The 25,674-nt window shown below is 48.1% G+C and overlaps 1 protein-coding gene and 1 pseudogene across 1 annotated transcript; both read right to left on the bottom strand.

The window, feature by feature from the left end:
• Window positions 1-109: 109 nt before the first annotated feature.
• Window positions 110-13,538, bottom strand: LOC136524625 (pentatricopeptide repeat-containing protein At3g20730-like; annotated as a pseudogene).
• An 8,755-nt stretch (window positions 13,539-22,293) lies between these two features.
• Window positions 22,294-22,806, bottom strand: LOC136524626 (pentatricopeptide repeat-containing protein At3g29230-like). Its single transcript, XM_066517915.1, has one exon. The coding sequence runs from the start codon at window positions 22,804-22,806 to the stop codon at window positions 22,294-22,296; it is 513 nt and encodes a 170-aa protein (XP_066374012.1).
• Window positions 22,807-25,674: the final 2,868 nt, after the last annotated feature.

Genomic DNA, 25,674 nt, shown 5'->3' on the forward strand with positions numbered 1-25,674 from the left:
AACACCATCCCTTTTGGCCTTTTTCACTTGCAGGAAACTGCACATTTGCACTTGCATACATACACGGGCACCATCATCATCCTGTTGCTGCAAAGCAAAGTGCAGACATTCAACGGCACCTTCCTGTGAGAACAGTGTCTGAAAAGACGATAAGACGAATGAAACCAGCTGGTGAGGTTCCTGTCTCAACCGAGCTGTGACCGCTCTCCTTCGCTTGTTGCCCACTTGCCATGGCTTTAATCCTCGAGGCATTTTCGCCGTCCCCAATCTCATAAAAGTATTTCAATACCTGCAAGTTGGTGGCTGCGTCCTTTCGGCCCACATCTATCAGCATATGTGCAGCTCTCTTTCCCAGCGCATTTTCACCATGTGACTTGCAGCTCTGAATGAGCGAGCTCCACGCGTTGGTGTAGTGCCGTAGCGGCGAGTGTTCCATCATCCTCATTGCCTCCTCCACAAAACCGTCTCGGCCGAGAAGGTTAACCATGCAAGCGAAGTGCCTCTCGTCAGGACCCGGCTCGCGGGTCGCTCTCATGAGCTCAATCACCAGCCTGCCTTCTTCGATCAATCCTGCCTGGCCACACACTGCGATTGCGCACAGGAAGGTGACGTCGTCAGGCTTGAGGCCCCTGGAAACCATCTCATTGAACAGCTCCACTCCTTTTGTGCCATCTCCGTATCGAGCGCATGTAGATATCATTGAAGTGAAGCAAACAACGTTTGGATCCCGCAAGCTTTCGAATATCAGGTGGGAACTGTTCACCTGACCAGCTCGAGCATATGCGCTGATCAAGGAGGAGCACACAGCCATGTATGTTTCAAAGCCCAGCTTGAAGACCCAGGAATGCAGCATCTGGCAACTGATTAAACTTGGCGAAGCTGACAAAGATACGGCCTTCAGGGTTGCAGAGAGAGTCACGTTATCAGGCATAACTCCCTCTACAGTCATACAGTACAAGACCTCCAATACGGAGTGAAAAACCTTGCTGCGAATTGATGATGTAATTGTTGAATTACAGCACTCCAGTGCAAGGCTTGGGATTTCATTAAAGACTGCCAAGGAACAATCAAAAGAGCAGCACTTTCCATACATGTCAATGAGTGCAGTTTGCACACGCGCACTACTCCAACTGAATCCAAGCTTAAGAGCAATACCATGCATCTGCGCCCCAACTCGAAGGTCTCCAGTCTGACCAGACGAAGCAAAGAGCCCAACAAAGGAGCGGACTGAGGGCATCTTGCCATGCCAAAGCATCTGTCTCAAGTAATCAGTTGCTTCCTTTATACGTCCTTTGCTTGCACAAACAGAAACAATTGAGTTCCATGAGATGACATCCTCGGAAGGGATAGCATCCAGTGAATTCTTAGCATCCACTAAGTCTCCGGTTGCTGAGTAAAGATCCACAAGCGAGTTTGACAGGAAAATATTTGACGGAACCCACCCTGCCTTGAGAACCACTCCATGAAGCTGCCTGCCTTGTTCCAGCCATTCTTCATCTTGATAGCATACTTTCATCGCGTAACAGTAGGAAAGACCATTCAACTCCAAACCACGGCGTCTCATGTCTAGCAAGGACCAAAGGAGGTCCTCGGCCAACTTCAGGTTGCACAAACCACCCAGAACCACATTGGACATGACTGTGCTCTGCAATAGCATCTCATTGTACAGCAAGAGGGCAGCACAAGGCATTTCAACGTGCATATACAGATTGACCAACGCAGACCTGACAAATGGGTTGGAGCACAGGCCCAAGGCCAGTATCCAGCCATGCAGTTGCAGTCCCTCGCAGCTGTTGCACGCACCGAGAATTGCAGAGAAGGTATGAGGGGTCTCTCTGAAGCCTGAAGCAACCATCCACTTGTAAACTACAAGAGCTCGATTGCTGATACCGTCTCGAATGAACCCAGTGATCATATGGTTCAAAGAAACGACATCCCACACTGCCATAACCACAAATAGTCTCACTGAACACTGATGGATCCAGCGGAGACAGTGGTGATGCTTGGGGCTCTGCTATCCCTCACTGGTATGTGCAACTTGCAGGGTGAGGTCACCATGCAAATTTGTGGGATTCTTAAGTTGGTGAAGAGGGAAGCATCCAAGCAGCAAGCATCTCTCCGAGTTCCATCAGTCTGCAGTGAGCTCCCCACTGCAGACAAACCGGGGAGACTGTTTTTGTGAAGCAGAGTGTCATCTCAACCTGGTCCAAAACACTTTGACGCCATTGTCACCTAATCAAAATCAGATGAGCTAGTGTACAGGAACTTCAGAATAAGTTTGATTAGGGTCATAAAATAAAATCAAAACTAGAATATCGCTATCTTTATCTAAGCACCACTTGTTAATGTCATCTACGTAAAGAGTAGAATTTCATCTAGGTAAAGAGTAGAATTTGGTACGCTCACATTCTCTACTGAAGATTTGAAGGACAGATTGTAACCGCCATTGTCGGTGCAGAAAGTGACCGACTAGTAAATATTTATAGTTTTGCTGTACGTTATGATCGGAGGTGGCCTAGCACTCAATGACACAGGATTTATACTGGTTCAGGCAACGTGCCCTACGCCCAGTCGGGGTCGGTCGGTGACTTTATTCCTAAGCCCAGGTGCTCAAAGTCTGTAGTAGGGGTACAAACGAAAAGGGGGAAGAAGAGGGTGTACAAGAGGTTCGGTCGGCTCCGACCGGAAGGGTCGCAGTCGGAACTAGGTAGTCCTGCGGTTGGGAGTGTTGATGTCGATCTAGTGAGTCTGAGCTTGAAGAAGTCGATCCCCCAAGGAGGGAGCGCATCTCCTTTTATAGATGAAGGGTATGACTTTACAGGTGAGAGGGGGAGAGTACAAATATTTCTAAGTCTTGCTGCCTACGGTGATGTAAACTGGATAATGGTTGACGCCCCCTAATACTGTCGATGTCGCTGTAGGATATCAGATGTGCACGGGAAGTCGAGCTATCTTCTTCAGAAAGGATGACGCCGGTACCTGCAAAATACTTCTTGATGCCTAGTGGCATGTGAGGAGCCGTGCTATGTTCACTCGGTATGGCAAATCCTGGAGCCCATACCGCGATCGATATCCAGAGGCATGCGGGGGGCTTACCATATGGGAGTTTCTAGCGGCCCTTACAATACTTTGTGTCATGGTGGCTGCAGAGCACTGTTTCATGCAGGGTATGGTCCCTGGTACAGTGGTGTTGACTTGTGAGCCATGCCTTGCCTTTCTCCGCACACCTTCTGGTTCTTTCCGAGCGGGCGTCCCCGGTCGGATGGTCCCCAGTCGTTCTGGTGCACCAGTCGGAGAATAGTGATGACGGTGTTTTTCTATGAATCCCGGTTGGAGACACGGGCTCGGAGTCGGAGGCGTTCCTCAGGTCAGGCTTTCCGAGTGGAGGCCATGCGGAGGCAGCCGAGGCCTGACGCTAGCGCTCCGATCGGAGAGGGCGTTCGGAGCTGGCCTGAGCCTGAGCTAGTGCTCCGGTCGGAGAGATGGGCCGAAGGCGGCCTGGGCCTGAAGCGAGTGCTCCGATCTGTTGAGTTTAGACCCTCGGGCCACTCCAGAAGAAAGAAAGGCCATTTTCCTGGGTCGAGCCCTGGCGTGGAAGCCGGCCCCCGAGGGACTCCAGGTTTATGAACCCGACAGGAGCCCCCGAGCCCTCGGGTGATTCGGGCAGAATCGTCCGGGAGATTTTTGTCTTGCCGGCGGGTACGCGCGAGCGCACCCGCGGGTGTAGCCCCCGAGCCCCAGGCGGTTCGGGCCGAACTGGTTGGGGGTGCTGTCTCAGCAGGCGTGTATGCATGTTTTTTTAGTTTGAAACGGAATTTTGTTTAACCATGGCGTCGTTGTGCAGCCGAGGTGTTTTTAAGCGCGGAGATTGGATTGAGACAGAACTTATTGATCCCGGCGTCGGTGCGCGCCGGGGATCGGGCGAGGAAGTTTTTAGTTTTTTGAAACAAACCCTGGCGTCGGTGCGTGTCGTGGACGGAGGCAGCTTAGTCTTGGATGCAACAGAGTTCGATCTTTGGTGCCGGTGTGCGCCGTGGGATCGGGTAAGGTGGAGTCGCGGGCAGTCCTAGGCGTCGGTGCTCGCCGTGGACCGAGAGAGTTAGTTTTGGTTAATTCAGGAAGCCGTTACACGAGTTTAGGAGTCGCGGTCCTAGGAGCCGTAGCTGGATGTCACCGATCCTGTCGACGCGAGTTAAGGAGTCGCGGTCCCAAGCCGTAGCCGGATGTCGCCTATCCTGTCGATGCGAATTAAGGAGTCACGGTCCCAAGCCGTAGCCGGATGTCGCCTATCCCGTCGACGCGAGTTCGAAGTCGCGGTCCCATGGCATTTAAACCCCCGAGCCTTGTCGGGCCTTCGTGGGGGCTATGAGTCGTTTTTGCGCTACCCCATCCGGTTCCTCACAACTGAAGGGGCTGAGTTTCGTCGCCTGTCCCGATCGTTCGGGCTCGAAGACTAGCTCGGTGAGCTCGCTAACGGGTGTGATCGAGTGGAATTCGGGTCCGTCGTTCATGACGGGGTCGGCATAGCCCTCTTGTGGCATTCCACTACTCCTTTACCTGTAACCCGGCAGATGCCTAGGTCGTTCCGGAGGCCGACCCAGGTGGCCTGACGGCCTCCCCTCGATGGAGATTCTATGGGTCTAGCGAGAGGTTCAGGATCGAACGAGAAGGTTGAGATGACCCGGTTTGCCAGATCGGGCAAAGGCCGCATGGTGCTCATCTACGGTTTTCTCCCCTAGCTCTGTTTGGTTGCTCATATTGAATGAGGCAAGCCACCGCTTCGTGGCGCAACATGGAGCGTTTTGGTGTATTTCGCTGCACGTGCGATGCTTAGTTCCCGAGCCCCCGGGCGGTTCATGCCCTAACCGTCCGGGGGGTTCAGGCGTATGAGATGAATGCGCGTAGAGATGTATGAATGATTTGTAATGAAATAGAGGGGCTTTAATGGTGTTTTACCTTGAAGACTGGAGCGACTGGGTTCGAAGGGCTCTAGTCGGAAACGCCCGTCCGAGACCTGCGTTCGTTAATCGTGGGTTAGCCCTTGTGTGAACAATTTTGTATTTTAAAGAACACATGCTCACCTTGATGTCCTGAGAGACGAGGTTCGGAGAGCTTCAGTCAGAAATGTCTGACCGGGACCCGTGCTCATCATTCGAGACGGAGTCAGCATGGCCCACATGGGGCGCCCCTTCGCTTCCTACCTGTATCTCAGGTGCTTATCCTGAGTGAATCGATCGACTTAGGAGGCCGGTTGATCTCTCCTGGGTGACTCGATCGACTCAGGGAGGTCTGGTGGTCTCTTCTGGCGGAGATTCCTCGCTCTTTCTTCCTTCTTCTTTCTCACCAAGAGTGCCTGTACGCTGCGGCGGTTCCTAAGTGAGAGGGAGAGTGAGCGAGGGGGAGGACTTATGGATCCTTTTGCGAACCCGAAGCGTGATGTCGGATTGGAGGTGAATGTCGCCCTGGTCTTGGCCGAGCCAGATGCCGTGTCATCGGGAAGTGAGCAGCTCGAGCCTTCGTCGGTTGCACCGTCGTCGGATGTCACCGGGCTAGCCCAGTAGCATGTAAAAATAATAGTAGTTTAGTAAATGTAGGAAGTTTTAAGTTCGGGGGGGACCCCTGTGTAAGATGTTTCGTGGTGTGTTTTAATGACTGCAATTGGCTTTTGTTCTTGTGATGGAGTCGCTCCGTTCGGGGAAGCTTGTTCCCTTTCGTTCCTTAGCTTTCCCTTAGCATAATTTTGTTTTAAATTTCTTTCTATCTTGTACCTGCCCGTTTGTTCCGTAGGTCACAACTTTGCGAGCCCGGGGTGTGGCCCGCGAGGCTCGGCCGGTCGTAGCCATAGGAAAAGGCGGGGTGCGATCAGTCGGAATGTTTCAAAGCAAAGCTAGGTAAGGTAAAACAAAGGAACGGACTACCCTTTTATTCAGGTAGGAGGGAGTTTCTTCATACAAAAGCAAAAGAGTACTTAAGGTAAAAACAACAACGAAGGGGTAGTAGAGCCCCCCAGTGGAGCCCCCGATCGCCCTGAGCCAAAAAGTGTTCGGGTCAGGGTGCTCTTATAGGAGCGTTCGCTAAGTAAAGGTAAGACTGAAACTTAGGAAAACAAGAAAAGACATAGCTGTTCCAAGGTCCTTGGAGAGAGCGTCATCGTCGTTCTTCAGTCGGTAGGCTTCAGGTCGGATCACCTCAGTCGTCTGGATCCTCGCCCGCTGTGGCCCCTTCTTCGGTTGCTGCTTCCCCGTCTTCTTCCTCCTTTGGCCTGCCGGCCTACCTCAGCAGACGCTTGAGGAGCTGGCAGTCCTTGTAGAGATGGTTGATGGGATAGTTGTGGTTGGTGCACGGGCTCTCCATGAGCTCGTGAAAGTGGCCCGGAGGGTCTTGCTAGGGCTGAGTGCCCGCATAATCTATCGCGGGGGCCAATGCGAAGTTAGCCGGTTGGCGGTGATCCTTTCTGTTCTTTTTTCCCTCTGCATGGAGGGGCCCTCATCTTGATCCGCGCGCTTGGGCTTGCCTTTGTCTCGGCCTCCGCTGAAGACTGCTCCGACTGCCTCCTCGCTAGAGGTGTGGTTGGTGGCGACGTCGAGCAGATCGCGGGTGGTGCAGGGTTTTAGGTAGCCAAGCTTGTGGATCAGGGACTCGTAGTTTGTCCCAGAGAGGAAAGCGCTGATGACGTCTGCGTCGACAACATCAGGGAGGGAGTTACAACGTTGGGAAAACCTACGGATGTAATCCTGCAGGGATTCGCTGGGCTCCTGCTGGTAGCTCTTGAGGTCCTAGGAGTTTCCCGGGCGGACATACGTCCCCTGGAAATTCCCGACAAAGACCCTCTTGAGGTCTGTCCAGTCGCAGATATTGTCGTATGGAAGGAATTCGAGCCATGCCCGAACATGCTCCCCTACGCAAATGGGAAGATATTGGATGATGAAAAAGTCATCATCCACTCCTCCGGCTCGACAGGCGAGCCGGAAGTCTTCAAGCCAAATGCCTGGGTTTGTCTCCCCGGTGTATTTGGTGATGTTGGTGGGAGGCTGGAAACGCTGCGGAAACGGCGCTCTCCGGATGCGCCGGCTGAAGGCCCGTGGCCCCGGGCCCTTAGGACTGGGGCTCCAGTCATCTGGCCGGCGATCGCGCCTGGGGCGCGTTTCTCCGCTTCCCTCGATGATTCGGCTAGGGTCCGTGTCGCCTGCTGCCGTATGGCGGACGTCGTTACCATGTCGGGCTTGACGATGGTTGCTAGCGACGCTACGAGCGTCCTGGTGCGGTCAGTGTAGAGCAGGCGCCTAGTTGGACCGTGGCGCGGCTGCCACTCCCCGAGCCAACCCTGCCGGCTATGGCAGCGAGCGAACGGATTGATCCGGCTGGTGCGTCCCCGTCCCCCCGGTGGGGAGAGAGGGCGAGGGTCGGAGTCGCGATGCGGAGCTTTCCGCCTATTGGACAGCGGCGGCCTCTACTAGAACCCGGAGGTTCTGGTAGATTGCCTGCTCCTGAGGGTCGACGGGCTCGGGAACACCGCGGAGAAGCATTGCTGCAGCAGCGATATTCTGGCCGGCCCGGGCGAATTGTGGGATATCGTTCCCCTCGTTAGCGATGTCGTGCTGAACCTGACGAGCGCGACCCTAGACGCCACCCGCCGGGCCGGGCGCGTGGGGCGCAACGTGCTGTCCCGATGGCACCGGTGCAAGCGGCTGCTGATTCTGCCGTCATTGTCGTAATTCCTCGGCGTGTGCTTGCGCGGACGCGAGGGCTCCCGCACGCGGGTCCGGAGGGGTGTGAGTTTGCACAGACTACGCGACAACCGACGGTCGTCCCGGAGCGTCCGCCATAGCGCATTCCCGGGATGGACAGTGGCGGGGCACCACGTCACCGATGCTGCAACCGTCACTCTCGCCATCACCATCCGGGAGTTTGTGGGAAATGGTAGGAATGCAACCCGCCACTCCCACGAACTCGGACGTGAGGGGGGATGGTGCCGGTATCCTTCGGAGCCCCCGAGCGTATGCGTCCGCGGAGGACGCGAGGCCGTAGGGGAACCGATCATATGGCGTTTGTGGCGTGGGCGGTTCATTCCCTCCGGGTGATTGGTGAGAGATAGGAAATAAGGAGCGAGTAGTAGTACGCATATTACTTACAGCGGGGTTTGAGCAGAGAGTTTGCTCGGAATGAAGCGCAGATGCCGCGCCATCGAAGTCGCGCGTCCCGGAGTCGATGGAGGACGTCCCTCCGACGGGTGCCGGGTCACGAGCCTCCTCGCGGAGGTGGAGTACGCCGAGCCGGTCGGCGACGAAGTCTAGGCTTCCGAAGCGGAAGGCCTGGAATGGCTCGAAGGCGGGTGGAAACCGCATCCCGGCGAGCGAGACTGCGGGGAACTCCAGCGAGCCGAAACGAATCATATCGCCCGAGCCCGCCACGGCGGGAGTGGCGGAAAAATGGGCCATCCGATGACAAAAAGGTGTTGAACGTACAACGTCTTCCCCACGGACGGCGCCAACTGTCGGTGCAGAAAGTGACCAACTAGTAAATATTTATAGTTTTGATGTACGTTATGATCGGAGGTGGCCTAGCACTCAATGACATAAGATTTATACTGGTTCAGGCAACGTGCCCTACATCCAGTCGGGGTCGGTCGATGACTTTATTCCCGAGCCTAGGTGCTCAAAGTCTGTAGTGGGGGTACAAACGAGAAGGAGGAAGAAGGGGGTGTACAAGAGGTTCGGTCGGCTCCGACCGGAAGGGTCGCGGTCGGAACTAGGTGGTCCTGCGGTTGGGAGTGTTGATGTCGATCTAGTAAGTCTGAGCTTGAAGAATGCGACCCCCCTAGGAGGGAGCGCATCCCCTTTTATAGATAAAGAGGATGGCTTTACAGGTGAGAGGGGGAGAGTACAAATATTTCTAAGTCTTGCTGCCTACGGTGATGTAAACTGGATAATGGTTGACGCCCCCTAATACTGTCGATGTCGCTATAGGATGTTAGATGTGCACGGGAGGTCGAGCTATCTTCTTCAGGAAGGATGACGCCGGTACCTGCAAAATACTTCTTGATGCCTAGTGGCATGTGAGGAGCCGTGCTATGTTCACTCGGTATGGCCAATCCTGGAGCCCATACTGCGATCGATATCCAGAGACACGCGGGGGGCTTACCATATGGGAGTTTCTAGCGGCCCCTACAATACTTTGTGTCAGGGTGGCTGCAGAGCACTGTTTCGTGCAGGGTATGGTTCCTGGTACAGTGGTGTTGACTTGTGAGCCATGCCTTTCCTTTCTCCGCACGCCTTCTGGTTCTTTCCGAGCGGACGTCCTCGGTCGGATGGTCCCCAGTCGGTTCTGGCGCGCCAGTCGGAGAATAGTGATGGTGGTGTTTTTCTATGAATCCCGGTTGAAGACACGGGCTCGGAGTCGGAGGTGTTCCTCGGGTCAGGCTTTCCGAGTGGAGGCCGTGCGGAGGCAGCCGGGGCCTGACGCTAGCGCTCCGATCGGAGAGGCCGTTCGGAGCTAGCCTGAGCTAGTGCTCCGGTCGGAGAGATGAGCCGAAGGCGGCCTGGGCCTGAAGCGAGTGCTTCGGTCTGTTGAGTTTAGACCCTCGGGCCGGTCCAGAAGAAAGAAAGGCCGTTTTCCTGGGCCGAGCCCTGGCGTGGAAGCCGGTCCCCGAGGGACCCCGGGTTTATGAACCCGACAGCCATCATCACTACACCTTGATATACATGCAAGTTAGCATACAAGGGCAGCTTTAAATTTCTACACTTTGCCAGAAGGCCATACTTCAGACTAAAAAAAGACTCACCATTCAATGAACATTCAGTCTGAAACCAAAACTATGGGTTATCTGTGAAGGGCTTCCTCACAGCTTTTAACAAGTTGTTGAATTGAAATTCATTTATTGTCACCATAAGTTGTTATCATATTCAAGTCATTAAGCTTAAAACATCAAAATTGATCAGTACTAAGCACAACAATTCCCCAATCCACCTAAGGAGAATGTAATTTAGATGTAGTGAGTTGGTATTTCCCAATTCTCATCCATCAGAACATCACTGTCAAACCATGATACAATGCACAATGGTACAGCTCGATGAAAAATCTCACGTTTTTTCTCACACAAGATTCAAAGTTGATAGATTTTCCATATACACCAAACAGATTACACTTTAGAGGCTTTGATCAAATGAAATCCAAGAAGACATCTCAGTCCCCGCACCTGTTGGTTTTGGCTGTTGCCGCAGCTGCCAAGATCTTCATTCGAATTGAAGACCCAGAAGCTGGGGCTAGAGTTCGCGATCGCTACGTGGAGCACGGTATAGGAAATAGCTAGAGCTGATCGTTCACTGCCAATGCCATAGGCAAAGGTCTAGTGCTCCATTCTCTATGCTTATTTCTTTGCCTGAAGCACAACCACTGTTTGCAGCCAGTTGTTCGGCGCAACACCCCACCAGGCACCAGCTAAAGGCCGGCCTGGCTGATTGAATATATATGTGCCACAGGGTCACTGATGGGGCAATTGGGTTGTCTTTGAATCAGGGATCTGAGGAATCACTGATTTGATGGGTGGGTGAGTCTATATGTCTATTTCTGCTTCCTGAAAGTAGGGGACTGATGTGTCTGTCTAGCTGTATAGCAAAGCGATCGACCTTAGCAAAGAAATGCGTGCGCAGTGGCTTGATAGATAGTTTTATGGAACGGCTTAAACCTTAGGAGCTACTGTAAGAAGTAAGCTTTTTGAATAAGTAGAAGCCTGCAAAAGTCTACCGTTTGGCAGCATTCACCCTTCTCCTTCGTCACCGCAGAGGCCTGGAGGCTGCAGCCTGCAACCTTGGGCGAAGGATGCTCTCGCTGGGGAGGGGCGGAGCGCTCCGGAGGCGGAGGCGCTCGGGAGGGGAGGTACTCGGGCGGAGGCCTCCAGAGCTCCGGCGGGGAGGTGCTCGGGCGGTGGGCCGACAGCTGCCGGCCGCCGGCCGCCCAACGGAGCCGAAGGAGACGAGCGGGGGCGAACGGAGGCGAGGGAGACGCGCGGTGGCGGAGGCGGCGGAGCCGGGGAGACGGACGGGCATGGGAATGAGAGGCCGGAAAAGCTCCCCCACGGGCTTCCTGAAAAAGCCCATTCCTAATTCATTTGCAAGAAGCACCGGGAAATAAAATAAACCCACAGAAGCTACGCGTGTACTACTTAGCTTACAAGCAAAGCAGCCCAATAATAAGTCGTTCGAAACAGAGTCATTAAACTGTAGGTGCTTCCCCTAAAAAAAAAAAAACTGCTGGTGCTTTTCTGACTTCATTCGTTAAACTTCTTACAAACAAGTTATGTCAGGCTTTGGAGAATGACATCGGGATCCTACGAATAGTAATACTTCGCATCGCATATTTTAGTTGATCTGGTTTGATCATTGCAGATAGCTCTTATTTTTTTCAAAATGAAATATACTCTGTTTTAAATTGTAAATCTTACCTTTTCAACATACCTATTTATGTCTACATACGTAACAAAAACTATGTAACTAAAAAGGCCAGAACGACTTACAATTTGGTATGGAGAGAATATGTGATGAACCACTGTCATACTTTGCAAGGCTGTAAACTGTGTCGATTCAGTTCCATGCTTGCCATGTACAAGACTCACATATATTATGATTATAAAATATGGTGTGACCTGTGAGTGTTCTCAAGGTAAACTGGGAACTGGGATTTTTAATCTCGTGTGATGTGATTCAGCTAGCAGCCTGAAAGTTAATATGCCCACACTGAAAGATAATGATCTATATTATGTGTTCATCCAGGGTATTATTTCCCGTAAGCCACGATATGAGATGGCTCAGGAGTCAGGCCGCAACATCCAAGGCTAAATCTGAGAATGCAGGAAGAGATTAATCTTCTACTGGACGATCCCCCTTAGACTGTCTCCAATGACGAGACCCAGACCCATTTTTGCGTCCGGCACAATTCTTTGCCTTCCGAAAACATCCTCCAACGACGGACGCATACACCCGATGCATTTTGCCTGCTGCCCTGAACGCCAGGCAAAAAAGCGTCCCCTCTCTCTCGCTACGCAAATCGCCGTGGCCGAGGCGGAGCTCGCCCGAGCTCGCCCGCGCCGTGGCCGAGGCGGAGCTCGCCCGCGCCGTGGCCGAGGCGGAGCTCGCCCGCGCCGTGGCCGAGGCGGAGCTCGCCCGAGCTCGCCCGCGCCGTGGCCGAGGCGGAGCTCGCTCGAGCTCGCCCGCGTCGTGGCCGAGGCGGAGCATGCGGAGCTCGCCCGCGCCGTGGCCGAGCTCGGGGCGGGGGCGGAGCTCGCCCGCGCCCGCCACCGGTGTTGGAGGAGGAGCGCGCGGCGAGGTGGGGAGCGGGGTGCGGCCGTCGGGGAGCGGGGATCCGGGGTCCTCCGTGCCGGGGCGGAGCTCGCCCGCGCCCGCCGCCGGTGTTGGAGGAGGAGCGCGCGTGGAGGCGTGGAGGCCGGAGACGACGACGAGGATCCTTGGCGCGGTCCTGGACGGATGAGGCGGCGACCTCCGGCGGATTTGGGGCTTGTGCGTTTGCGGTCGGATGGAGAGGCTCACTTTTGTGTGGCGACTTTTTTTCACTGTGCCGAACCCAAACCGAGATATAGGTGTTGTATTTGGGTCTCATGGTTGGAGTCCGTCTTATGAGGAATGACGACACCGATATCGCACTCGAGTACTTGACGGCCTTATTCAGTTCCTCAAGGGAAAGAAGGGTGATGCCAAGGATAGCGAAGGTGAAAATGTGGAGCCTGTGACAAAAGAGGACGAGAAAGAGATGACGAAGAAGAAAAAGATGCCCCAGTCGGTCAAAATCTCAATGATGCAGGCAAACAATGATGCCAAAGTAGTGTGCATATCATATATTAGTACCATATCACTAGTGCTAGAATAATCTTCCAAAAATGTACTGTTTTGATATTAATATGTTTGAAACTGCTGAGTACTCCGGTATTATGATCCTTTGTTTCCTTCATAGAACCATATCACATTGTAAAGTACATATAGGCCCCGTTGTATTCAGATGAGTATATGCAGCAACTTTAAAATGTCATTTTATATAAACAATCAATGATGTCAAAACCTACAGACTACAGGGCGTTTGCATAGACACTGCTTCTCACAACAGATCAATCTTCAGAATTGGGGTTCACCACATTTTCTCCTTGTAGCTCATTTTCTTCTCGTAGATCATATTCAACAACTAGACCAAGATTATCAACAAACTTGTGGTACACCTTGTTAGATTGATCTCTCAGCCAATAAGCGCAACGGCCTATTGGGCCTTAGTCACGCGCCCTGATCGGGGGCGCCCAACCCTACATGGTTGGTGGGCCCCCGTCGCACTGCGCTATATATAGAGGTGGGGGCCGGTGGCTCGAGGTACGAGGTTCACCATGAGCCGCAAACCCCACCGACAAACCCTAGACCGATCTGAGAGGGCGCGCAGCCAGCGACGGGAAGCTCCACTGACTTCGCCGTCGCCACTGCTATACCATCCGTCTGCACTGCATCGACGTCTGTGCCACCTCTACTCCGCCCGTCGCTGCCCATGCGCAGACCTTCATCACCGAACCTGAGATGCCGGCTCCAGCTCAACCACGACTCCCTCTGAGGGCTCAGGTTCAACACCAACACCTCTCCCCTATCTCCCTCTCGGTGTAGTGTTCTAGGTTTACATGTGCATGTGTTATTACGAATCCAAGTGTTTCCCTCCTAGATCTACTGCTAGAGATCCTAAATGATCTTAACAATGGTATCAGAGCTAGCCTATCTAGTACGTGGATCTAGATTAGAGAAAAACAATTGAAAGAAATCCAAAGAAGTTGGTCCGATTTTGAATCGGATCAAGAAAGAGAAAACCTAACCCTAACAGAAAGGGGACGGTCATTAGGGGCTTCGGCCGACATAGGGTTCGGTTGAACCCTAACCTCGACCCCTTCGGATCTGAGAAAAGATGAAGGTTCGAATGAAGAAAACCTAACCCTAACTCTAGAGAGCTCGGGAAAAGGAAAGAAAGAGAACCGATTTCAAATCGGAAAAGAATACAAAATCAAATCAAAACCCTAACCCTAGCATGAACAGAGAAAGGATGGAGGGGAAGGGATCCTACCCGGGTCCTCTCCCCGCCGTCGTCACCGCCATGGTGCGGGAAGGGGACCGCGCCGCCTCTGCGCGCGGGATAGAGCCGAGATCCGCACTGCACCCGCGGTCATGGCAACAGGGCACCACCATGCGGCCCCTCGACGACGGTGTGCTCAGCCTAGGGCGAGCACGCACGCCGGCGAGAGGGCGTTGGGCGGAGCCGCTCTTCTTCTCCCTTGGCCACCGCGGACGGCTGCTGCTGTGGCTGTTCTACGAGCGGTGCTGGTCGAATGAGAGAGAAGGGGAGGCAAAGAATGAGGCTAGGGTTGAGGGAAGCCACGATCGGGGGGGTTTTGATCCTCCAAGATCGATGCCTGGCCGTCGGATTCAGATTGACGGTGAGCGTCGCTCTAGGCCGAATAGAGCCCAGGCGGGCGATGCTGCTCGGCCGGATTCCCGGCCCAGGCCCAGGTTGCAGCCTGGGCGCGGGGGAGGCGCCGCGCGCGTCCGCGGGAAATGGGCTTTTTGGCTCTGGGCCGCGCGCACTGCTGCTGGATCGGGCCGAAATGGCCAAACAAATAGTACAGTCACAGTTTTTTAATTTTCTTATTTTCCAGAAAACAATTTGATGAATTTGAATTGAATTTTCATGATAATTTTCTGTACAAAATTTATCCAACGATAATTTTTGTTCAGTAAATAGTAAAGTTGCTTCTGGAAAATAGAAAAATGATTATTGAATGTTAATGTTTCCGCTGCGTATTTAAAGATGTAATTTTCATTATTAAATTCAAACCAACAGGAGAATTTAATTTTGAAAATGAATATGTTTTAAATTGATTATAATATTGTTGTTATTCTGACCAACGTTGATTAATGGCAATATTATAATGTTTTTGTCTTACATTAATTCTATTTCTGCCCAACGGTGATGTAGAATTAGTGTAGAGAATAATTGCATGTTTTAATTTTGACCAACATTGAACTAAGGCATGCAATTGTTATTGTTATTATTTGTGTTCTCACACTATTTGAATTATATTTTCAGGAGGATACAACTTGATGAGTTGTATCAAAGAGATCCCTACTCTAAAAGGTGATAACTATATTGAGTGGAAGAAAAAGATAGACCTGGCTTTCATCCTTGCTGAGGTGGACTGGGTTGTCACCACACCGTGTCCTAAAGAACCTGTGGCACCGGTGAGGAAGACAGATGAGACTAATGCTACATGGCAGAACAGAGAGCGGGACTTTGCTCCCGTAAAAATGTCTTTTGACCTTGAAAACAGAAAGTAGGTCACAACCAATAAGAAATGTTTGGCTGTGATAAAGAATACAATTGAGCCTGCAATAGTGGGCTCAATTCTAGACTGTGACACGATCACAGAGTACCTAGAAAGAATAAAGAGTCAGTTCACTGGCTCTTCAAAGACATATGCAACCTAGCTGATCAAGCAGCTGGTTACAAAAAGGTACTCTGGTGGCGGCAGTGGCATTAGAGAGAACATACTAAGAATGAGTAATCTAGCATCTAAGCTCAAACCAATAGATTTGGCACTCAAGGATGAGTTTCTTATTTATTTGATTTTTGCTTCTTTGCCCAAAGAATTTAACACCTTTGTTGTTAATTACAACATACAGCCTAAAAAATGGGATTTAGAAAAGCTCATAGCCATATGTGTGCAGGAGGAGGAAAGAATAAAAGTTTCACAAGGTGGTACTGTCAACTACCTAAAAGATAAGAAAAAGAACTATAATAACAGCTCTTCCTCCAAGTCATCTGGAAATGGTCCCATGCAACAGTCTCAGAACAAACAATTCCTAGTGGATAAAGATCAGTGTCTCTACTATAAGAAGACGGGACATTATAAGAAGAATTGTCCTGATTTCCTAAAGATGATAATGAAAAATAAAGGTGAGAACATTATTACGTTCGTAAATGAATCCTTATATGTAAAGTTTTCAAAATCTACTTGGTGGATTAATTCAGGTGCAACTATTCATGTTGCTAATTCATTACATGGATTCCGTTCGATGAGAACTTTGCAAAGAAGCGAAGTTTCATTAAAGTCGCAAATGGAGTACAAGCAGATGTTGAGGCCGTTGGTGATTTTCCGCTAGAGCTTGCTGATGGCTTCATACTTTTTTTTAGAGATGTTCTTTATGTACCTTCTTTACAAAGAAACTTGATTAGTGTATCAAAGTTAGACCATGATGGTTATGATTGCCATTTTGGAAATGGCAAATGTCATATATTGTTTAATAATAGATGTATTGGTCTTGCCTTCCGACAAGACGAGCTTTATTTGTTATCACTTCGTGAAAATGTGAATTCCGTATGTGATGTGAATGAGAATGTATCCTCATCGAACAATGTAAACAGAAAACGAAAGAGAGCTCACGATGCGTTGTTGAAATTATGGCACTGTCATTTAGGCCATATTTCGAGGGGGAGAATAGAAAGACTAGTTAAGAATGATATTCTTCCTCCATTAGAGCTCTCAGATTTAGAACAATGTAGAGATTGCATAAAAGGAAAGTATGTAAAGAAAATTAAGAAAGATGCCAAACAAAGCACAGAAATTCTATAGATTATTCACACAGATATATGTGGTCCTTTTTCTGTGAAAAGTGTGGATGGTTATGATTTATTCATAACATTCACAGACGATTACTCTCGTTTTGGCTACATTTATCCAATTAAAGAAAGAACAGAAGTGTTGGATAAATTCAAAATATTTAAAGCAAAAATTGAAAATCAGCATGATTTAAAGATTAAGATAGTCAGGTTTGACCATGGGGGAGAGTACTACGGTCGGCATACCCCATATGGACAAGTTCCTGGACCTTTTGCAAGGTTCTTACAGGAGAATGGTATAGTTGCCCAGTATTCAACACCGAGCGAACCTTAACAGAATGGAGTAGCTGAAAGGCGTAACCGTACCCTGATGGATATAGTGTGTAGTATGATAAGTTACTCCACTTTACCGATGAGTCTGTGGATGGAGGCGTTAAAAACCGCCATTCATATTCTCAATAGAGTACCAAGTAAGTCGGTGCCCAAAACACCGTATGAGTTGTGGACAGGAAGAGTACCCTCACTTAACCACTTGCGTGTGTGGGGGAGCCCTGCTGAGGCTAAAGTTTTTAACCCAAACATTGGGAAGCTAGATCCCAAAACAGTGAGTTGCCATTTCATTGGCTACCCAGAAAAGTCAAAAGGTTTTTGTTTCTACTGTCCTAATAGACATACAAAGTTTGTGGAAACGAGACACGCTGTCTTCCTAGAGGATGAAATGATTAGGGGGAGCATGGTAGCTCGAGAAATTGACCTTGAAGAGAAGCGGATGTATGCACCCACTCCAATAATTCATGAGCCATTTTTCTCACTACCTGCTGTTGCTGCACCGACAGTACAAGATACTGTGGTGCCAGCACATGTTGTTATCCTGCCTGTGGCAACAATGAATGATGATGAGGAACCTGTTCCTCAGGATCCTATAGAACCTATTGCCACACATGAGGGGGAGCAACAATAGCCTCAAACAGAAAATGTGCTAAATGAGGAGGCCCCTAGAAGGTCTCAAAGAGTTAGAAAATCAGCTATTCCTGCTGATTATGAAGTGTACAACACTGAGGAATTTCAAATGGAGGATGATCCCACCTCATTTGAAGAAGGCATGAAAAGTGATCATTCATCAAAGTGGCTTGAGGCCATGGAAGATGAAATGAGATCAATGAATACAAATAAAGTTTGGGATTTGGAGATAATTTCTAAAGGAGCCAAAATAGTAGGCTATAAATGGGTCTATAAAACAAAACTTGACTCTCAAGGGAATATAGAGAGATATAAAGCCCGACTTGTGGCAAAAGGCTTTACACAAAGAGAAGTGATTGATTAAAATGAGACATTTTCTCCGGTCTCATGTAAGGATTCCTTCATAATCATAATGGCATTAGTGGCACATTACGATTTAGAATTACATCAGATGAATATAAAGACGGCATTTCTCAACGGAGACTTAGAAGAAAATGTTTACATGGCACAACCGAAAGGTTTTGTCATGGAAGGAAAAGAACGTTTGGGATGCCACCTAAAGAAATCCATTTATGGATTAAAACAAGCTTCAAGACAGTGGTACTTGAAGTTTGATCAGACAATAAAGAATTTTGGGTTTAAAGATAATGTTGAGGACAATTGTGTCTACACAAAGTTTAAGAATGGGAAGTTTATCTTCCTTGTCCTGTATGTGGATGATATCTTACTTGCTAGTAGTGATGTCAGTCTACTACTGGAAATAAAGAAGTTTTTGTCCTCAAAATTTGATATGAAAGATCTTGGTGAAGCTTCGTTCGTTCTAGGGATCGAGATTCACCGAGATAGAAGTAAAGGGGTATTAGGACTGTCACAGAAAGCATATATAGAAAAAGTCTTAAAGAAATTTAGTATGAACAAATATAGTCCCTCACCTGCTCCTATAGTCAAGGGCGACAGATATGGGGATTTTTAATGCTCTAGGAACCAATATGAGATCGATCAAATGAAAGTGGTTCCATATGCTTTAGCTATCAGAAGCTTGCAATATGCTCAAGTGTGTACGCGCCCTGACTTGGCATTTGTTACCGGATTACTTGACAGATTCCAGAGCAATCCTGGAATAGAACACTGGAAATTGGTAAAGAAAGTCTTGCGTTATTTGCAAGGATCGAAATGCCTCATAATGACGTATAGAAGATCTGATTCACTCCATATAGTGGGATATTCAGATTCTGATTATGCGGGAGATAATAGAAAATCCACGTCTGGATATGTGTTCACTCTCGCAAGGGGAGCTATTTCATGGAAAAGCTCAAAGCAAACCGTCACTACATCGTCCACAATGTATGCCGAGTTTGTAGCGTGTTATGAGGCAACGGGGCAGGTCAACTGGCTAAAGAAGTTCATACCCGGTTTGAAGGTGGTTGACGACATCAATAGACCACTGAAGTTATACTGCGATAATAATCCAGCAGTACAGTATGCTCACAACAATAGGTCAAGTGGTGCTGCCAAACACATTGACATAAAGTATTATGTTGTGAAGGATAAAGTCCGGGATCAAATGATAAGTCTTGAGCATATAAGTACCGAAAAGATGCTCGCGGATCTGCTTACAAAAGACTTACCACCCAACGTGTTCAGAGAACATGTAGCCGACATGGGTTTAAGGGAAAACCTATGATTCCTGAACTATAAAGGGCCCAAAAGTTAAAGTAACTATTTCAGATCAGAGACGTGCATTGTAGCTGTTAAATCTATCGGCGATTGACCGTGACGATGAAACATGCTCTATGCATCATTTGTGAAGAAATGAGTAAGGATAAAAGGATTGAAGTTTAAAGTTTAAATATAAAAGTAATAGTGAGATCAAGGGGGAGAATGTTAGATTGATCTTCTAGCCAATAAGCCCAACGGCCTATTGGGCCTTGGTCACGCGCCCTGATCGGGGGTGCCCAACCCTACATGGTTGGTGGGCCCCCGTCGCACTGCGCTATATATAGAGGTGGGGGCCGGCGGCTCGAGGTACGAGGTTCACCGTGAGCCGCAAACCCCGCCGACAAACCCTAGACCGATCCGAGAGGGCGCGCAGCCAGCGACGGGAAGCTCCACTGACTTCGCCGTCGCCACTACTACGCCGTCCGTCTGCACTGCATCGACGTCTGTGCCACCTCTACTCCGCCCGTCGCTGCCCGTGCGTAGACCTTCATCACCGAACCTGAGATGGCCGGCTCCAGCTCAACCACGACTCCCTCCGAGGACTCAGGTTCAACACCAACACCTCTCCCCTATCTCCCTCTCGGTGTAGTGTTTTAGGTTTACATGTGCATGTGTTATTACGAATCCAAGTGTTTCCCTCCTAGATCTACTGCTAGAGATCCTAAATGATCTTAACACACCTGGCACCCTGCACACTGTTTGTGTAGTGTATGTTAGAACATGAATTTACAGCATGTGTAAGGAAATGTCAATCATACGAATGTGGGCTTGTCTCATACAGCTCCAAAATGAGCAAAGCAGTAGATTTGGAGATTGCATTTGCACATAAATAAAGACATGGGACAAAGTTTACCTGAAGAAAAATTGTCCCTCGTTCATAGGTTACTCTGTTTATCAAGAGCTTTGTCCTTTCACCACATGCATTGCATGTAAATTGAACGAGCAAGCGTCTTCTGGGAAACTTTATATCAATAGTGGCTTCCTGAAACAACAAAACAAAACTTACATTTAGGACATTGTGGCCTAAAAACTAGTCTGCTGTTTGCCGCTTCACTATTCAATCTACCAGCGAATTGAACACTTATTAAGTTATTATTCATTTCTGAAACTAGTTTGTTCCTCAATCAGCATGCAATTTGTTACATTGTCTTAAATGCAATAAATCGCTGAATTATATATAATATAAAATACTAGACCCCATCGTTGTTTCTTTTTTGTATTTTCACGTATGTATGCTATCAACCTACCAAATTTACAATTTACAAAATGTGTTTTCTTTTGAATGCCATAATCTACAAGACACCCAAGCAATGAAATACCTACAAGAAATGTACACAAAGTACAATCTCAGGAAAGAATTAGCAATTTCAAATGAACACCACAAGGTTGTGTTCATAGATAGTTTGCTAAAGCCAATCAGCCAGCCAATGGATAAGGAAGATATGGTGCTAGAAACCCACAATTATTCTGACAATATGAATCATTAAAGTTGATATCGAGTAGCTAGCAACCTACATCAACATATCAGGTTGAATCTCGTCAGTTATCCAATTTCAGGGCCTGTTTAGTTTCCTATTTTGGCCAAAACTTTTGCTGTTTTATCCCATCTTTTGGCAAAATGAATCTAAACATCATAGGCAAAAACAGTAAAACTTGGGCTGCAAAACTTTTGGCATTTGGGACCCAAGAGGCCCAAAATTGGGCAAAAAAAGTCTTGGGAGCGCGTGCTGTGTCTGCATGGCTAAAGTTTTGCTATGCATCTAAACACCAAATGCCAAAAGTTTGAATGGCAAAAGTTTTGCAGCAAAAGATTAGGAGCAAAAGTTTTGGCATTCCAAAAGCATCTAAACACCCCCTCAATAAACAGTGGTCCAAAAGCCCAAGCAATTACTGTTTCCCCCACTGCTGGTGGGCTACCTAATCCGGTCCACTCCCTGATCGCCTCCACTAAACAATTCCAAGGAACATGGAGCATCCATAACCCAAACCAATTCACCCCTGATGATCTGGAAACATCACAGAGAGGAAGGAGAGAGAGCCGATGTCCATATTGACTGGGCCGGCTCGTTAACCAGTTTAGACAGCCCATTGTCTGTATTTACCCCGGTCAGCCTTCGGTTTGTGGGCTGTGGCCTTTTTATCACTGTCCCAAAACTGCTGTGCTTGGCATGGTGTCATACTGAAGAATCAAATCACATGGATTCAGACATTCAGTTCCATCACCGTGAAACCCACCGACGGCCACGAATGGAGTGTGTTTGCGTGCACACAAGAAAACTTTGTGTTACGAGAAGATTCACAAGCTCCTTTCATTTATTGCTCTCTCCATTCCAAATTGTAAGTCTTTTTTACTATGTATCTAGGCATAGCGTACATCTAGTTGTATAGTAAAAACTAAGTTTCTAAAGAAGCAAAAACAACTTACAATTTGAAATGGATAGATGGCATGAAGAAACAGTACCTTAGGCATTTATAAATTTGAAACTGGAAGCAGAATTGTGAGATGAAGCACTTGTTATTCTTGTGATTGTATTCTGTCCTCTGGAACAAGACTAGGAGCTTGCAGAGTGGTAATCACCAAAAATCATTGCAAGAACATGCTCCATCTCGGAAATGGTGGAACCTACTCCGATCTCTAACAATGATTTCCCGGTTCCAAAGCTGAGAGATTAACTTGATTGCAGAGTGGCAGTCCTCACAGACTCTCAGGTTCTTCGTGATATGAATCGGTAAGTTCGGTGGAAGGCTAATGAGACCAAAAGCAATGGCTATCTTCTCACTGTGTGCTAAAAGTGCCTGTTCTTTCTCTTCCTCGTCAACGTCCACTGCTATCCTTGACGTAGCTGGAGAATAACCCACAGACTTCAGCCTGCGTGCAGTTTCCTCCATCATCTTGATGATCTCTAATGTCAGAGGATGCGATTGGTCATTGACAACAAACTTGTGTACCTGCCCAGCCACAGTAATCTAGCTGTACCCTGCCGTCTTCTTAACTCCCTGTTCTTCCATCAACATCCTTATTCTTTTTGCATCTACCCATTGTCTAGAGTCTATGTATATGTTATACAACTGGACATAGACAGCATCCTCCTCAGGCGCTAACTTCAGAAGATGCTCCGCAGCATGTCGGGCTAGGTCAATGTTTTTGTGGACTCTGCAAGCACTCAAGATGGAGCCCCATATGACGGCATTTGGTTGCATTGGCATGGTCTGAACAAGATGCATAGCTTCATCCAAGAGCCCACTGCGAGCAAGCAAATCTATCATGCAGCCATAATGCTCAACCTGAGGGTGTAATTTGTGCAACGATCTCATCTCGTTGAAGTGCAGACGACCTTCATTAAGCAGACTCGAGTGGCTGCATGCAGTCAGAACAGCAATGTAGGTTACCGAGGTGGGCTGAAAACCATCACGCTTCATCTGGCAGAAAGACTCCAGAGCATCCTTACCCATCCCATTGAATGCAAGACCTGCGATCATGGCACTGTGAACGTCTCTTTCACCCATGCGATGGAACACAACGGTTGCCTCGGAAATAATCGAAAAGTTATAACAGATTATAGGAATTATGGGATCATACGTATCCTAACAGATCTCGTAGTATCTTCAGGATATCTTCCCGGTGTCTTGCGGGGCGCGTCGTGCTCCGCAAGGCTTCGTCTTGTGGGCTGGGCCACTCTGAGGGCGTAGCCCATGTAGTCTGACGTGGGTATCCGGGGTCGTACCCCCCACATTAAGTCATAGTCCTTAACCTGTAATTGTTGGCACAAAAAATGGATATGAGAACAAAGCTTTCGAATAACAACAAATCTGATCTGCCTCATCATGATACGAGCCGCCTCATCAAAGCTTTCGTAGAATAACTATGAGTTCAACTTTGACTTTACCACATCATTTCGGTTGGTTCGAGCAATCCTTGCATAGAAGCCCACAACATCGTGATATGAGCCTACATCTATTGCTTGTATCGTCATGGAGGATAGTATAGGCAGGGTGTACCTAATATTCGCAAGCTTATTCAAACATGATTTGACAACATATATAATTGCAACTTTCTTCTCAGGTGCCTTTACTCCTACCTCTGAGATTTATACAACACCTGTACCCCTCCTAGCGGCGATAGAAAGGCCAATTCAAGATTAGGCCAATCGACCATTATCTACATCAAAGCTCTCAACATCCACTCCCTCAACCCCGAAATATGAAAGTCTCTTAAAGCCAAATGATTGGGTCAATTACCTACGGTACATTAAAGAAACACATATATATACATATCAGAAAAATATTTTGTGTACAAGCGTATTTAAGACTTATTAATGTATTAAAACATATATCGTTGCTTACTATGCTAGGATGATTGAACGGTACATACGGCAAACTTGGTTCGAATCCCCAAGTAATATAATAGCCTCAACCCGGGACAATCGGTTCAGGGAGATGTCTAGCCATCTATTCTCACTAAAGTTAATATATAAAAATTCATATCACTAGAGTCAATATATGAATTCATACACCAAAATTCATATATTCATAAGAATTTCCCTATATATATCACTGAAATCAATATTTTTTATATACCAAAATGCATATCACTAAAGTCTACATACCAAAATACATATCAAAATTTATTAAAGTATGTTAAGAAAAAATTGTAGTTGTCTGGAGCGCCACTCGGATATGTGCAATGTATATATATACTTGTGCTGTATGTTCAGCGCTCGGTTTCACACAGCAGGAAGGGATGAGGTGAGGCAATCGAGGTCGAATACCTGGTGGCAGCAGCGAGGGCGAGGCTAGCCGGATCGAGACGAGGTCGCCCGCGCCGGATCGAGACAGGCGCACGACGCGGGTGGTGAGCGTGGCCGCAGACGAGGAAGAGGGGGCGGGTGGTGGGCACGGTCGGCCTAGAGGATTGAAGAAGCGCGGCGTGGCGGTGGCGATGAGTGAAATTTCGGGGAAGAAAAAGAAAGAACATTCGTATATATACGGTAGAACCTATAGTCTCAGATTAGGCCACCAACCGGGAGACTCATTATTGTACCTAATGGGGATGTCGAAGGTGAGACTCCACGTCCATAACTCGCATCCTTCATCATTCACGACCTCACTTGTCGTCGTCTCGAAGATGTCCCACACCTCGAGCAGCCATGGTGCTGCTTCCAGCCACTTGACCAGTTTTATAGTCTGTGATATATGCAACAATCATGATATGAATGAATGTATATATGCAAAAATTATATTAGCACGTAAAACTTAAAATATTCTATACTATTGATGGATCTAGGTGACGCGGAACGGCCCTATCTAGCAAGGGCGCGAATGGAAGATCGCCGGGGTGAAAACCTGATTCCAGTGGCTGGGGAAGTCCGCCGCCATTAGTCGTAACTAAAAAATCTAAAAAACATCACAATAAATATAGAACCCCCATATAAATATATCATGCAATAATATATATTAGAGAAACATATAAAAAATAAATCATCAATATATATATATATATATATATATATATATATATATATATATATATATGCATGCGAAGTAAGCTTAAACATTTCGCACATAATTTTTTTAACGATTATTAACTCTTATCAAGAAATAATGTTGCTAACAAAGATCTAGAAAACAATAAATGTTTAAGGTTACGTAGAAATGATATATAAATAAAAATAAAATCCACCATTATTATTCCTAATTAAAAATCACATATTTAAATATTTCTATGCTTATTATTGAAGCATGAAACGATCTACATTATTAGCAATGAAAGATTAGAAGATGAAGTTGCTAACCTTTAGAAGATTGAAGATGAACCCGGCGACCGAGAGAAAGAACTTGCTCCCCTAAGCAAGAACACAGATGAACATGGATTAACAAGCAAAGACCAAAGATTTGACCTGTGTCTCGGGCCGGGGGACCGTGGAAGCGGGTATATATAGGTGGGGACCTTTAGTCCTAGTAGGCGGACTAAAGAATCAACCTATAATCCCGGTTGGAGCCAAAACCCGAGATAAAAGGCCAGCGGGACCTTTGGTCCCGGTTGGTGGTTCCAACCAGGATTGAAAGGCAACCTTTAGTCCCAGTTTGAACCAGACACCGGGACTAAAGGTCCCTGCTATAAAAGTCTATAGCACTATCCGTTGGGCAGGGGATTCTAGTCCCTGTTTGGTGGTTCCAACCGGGACTAAATCTCCTATTACTCCTAGGCCAAATTTTGTCTGGGACTAAAACTAAAAACCGAAAGTTTGTTCTCTACTGGTGCAGATCTGGATTCAAGTTTAAAATTTGGGTGATAGGGACAGTTTGTCTAGTTGTGTTGAAATTCTACCTTCAAGCTGAAAACCCCTA

Source organism: Miscanthus floridulus, chromosome 18 (assembly GCF_019320115.1).
Source record: "Miscanthus floridulus cultivar M001 chromosome 18, ASM1932011v1, whole genome shotgun sequence".
Classification (NCBI taxonomy): Eukaryota; Viridiplantae; Streptophyta; class Magnoliopsida; order Poales; family Poaceae; genus Miscanthus; species Miscanthus floridulus.

Bases quoted from the DNA above. Each gene is read 5' to 3' on its own strand.
- LOC136524626 (XM_066517915.1), bottom strand. From the start codon at position 22,806: ATGATCGCAGGTCTTGCATTCAATGGGATGGGTAAGGATGCTCTGGAG.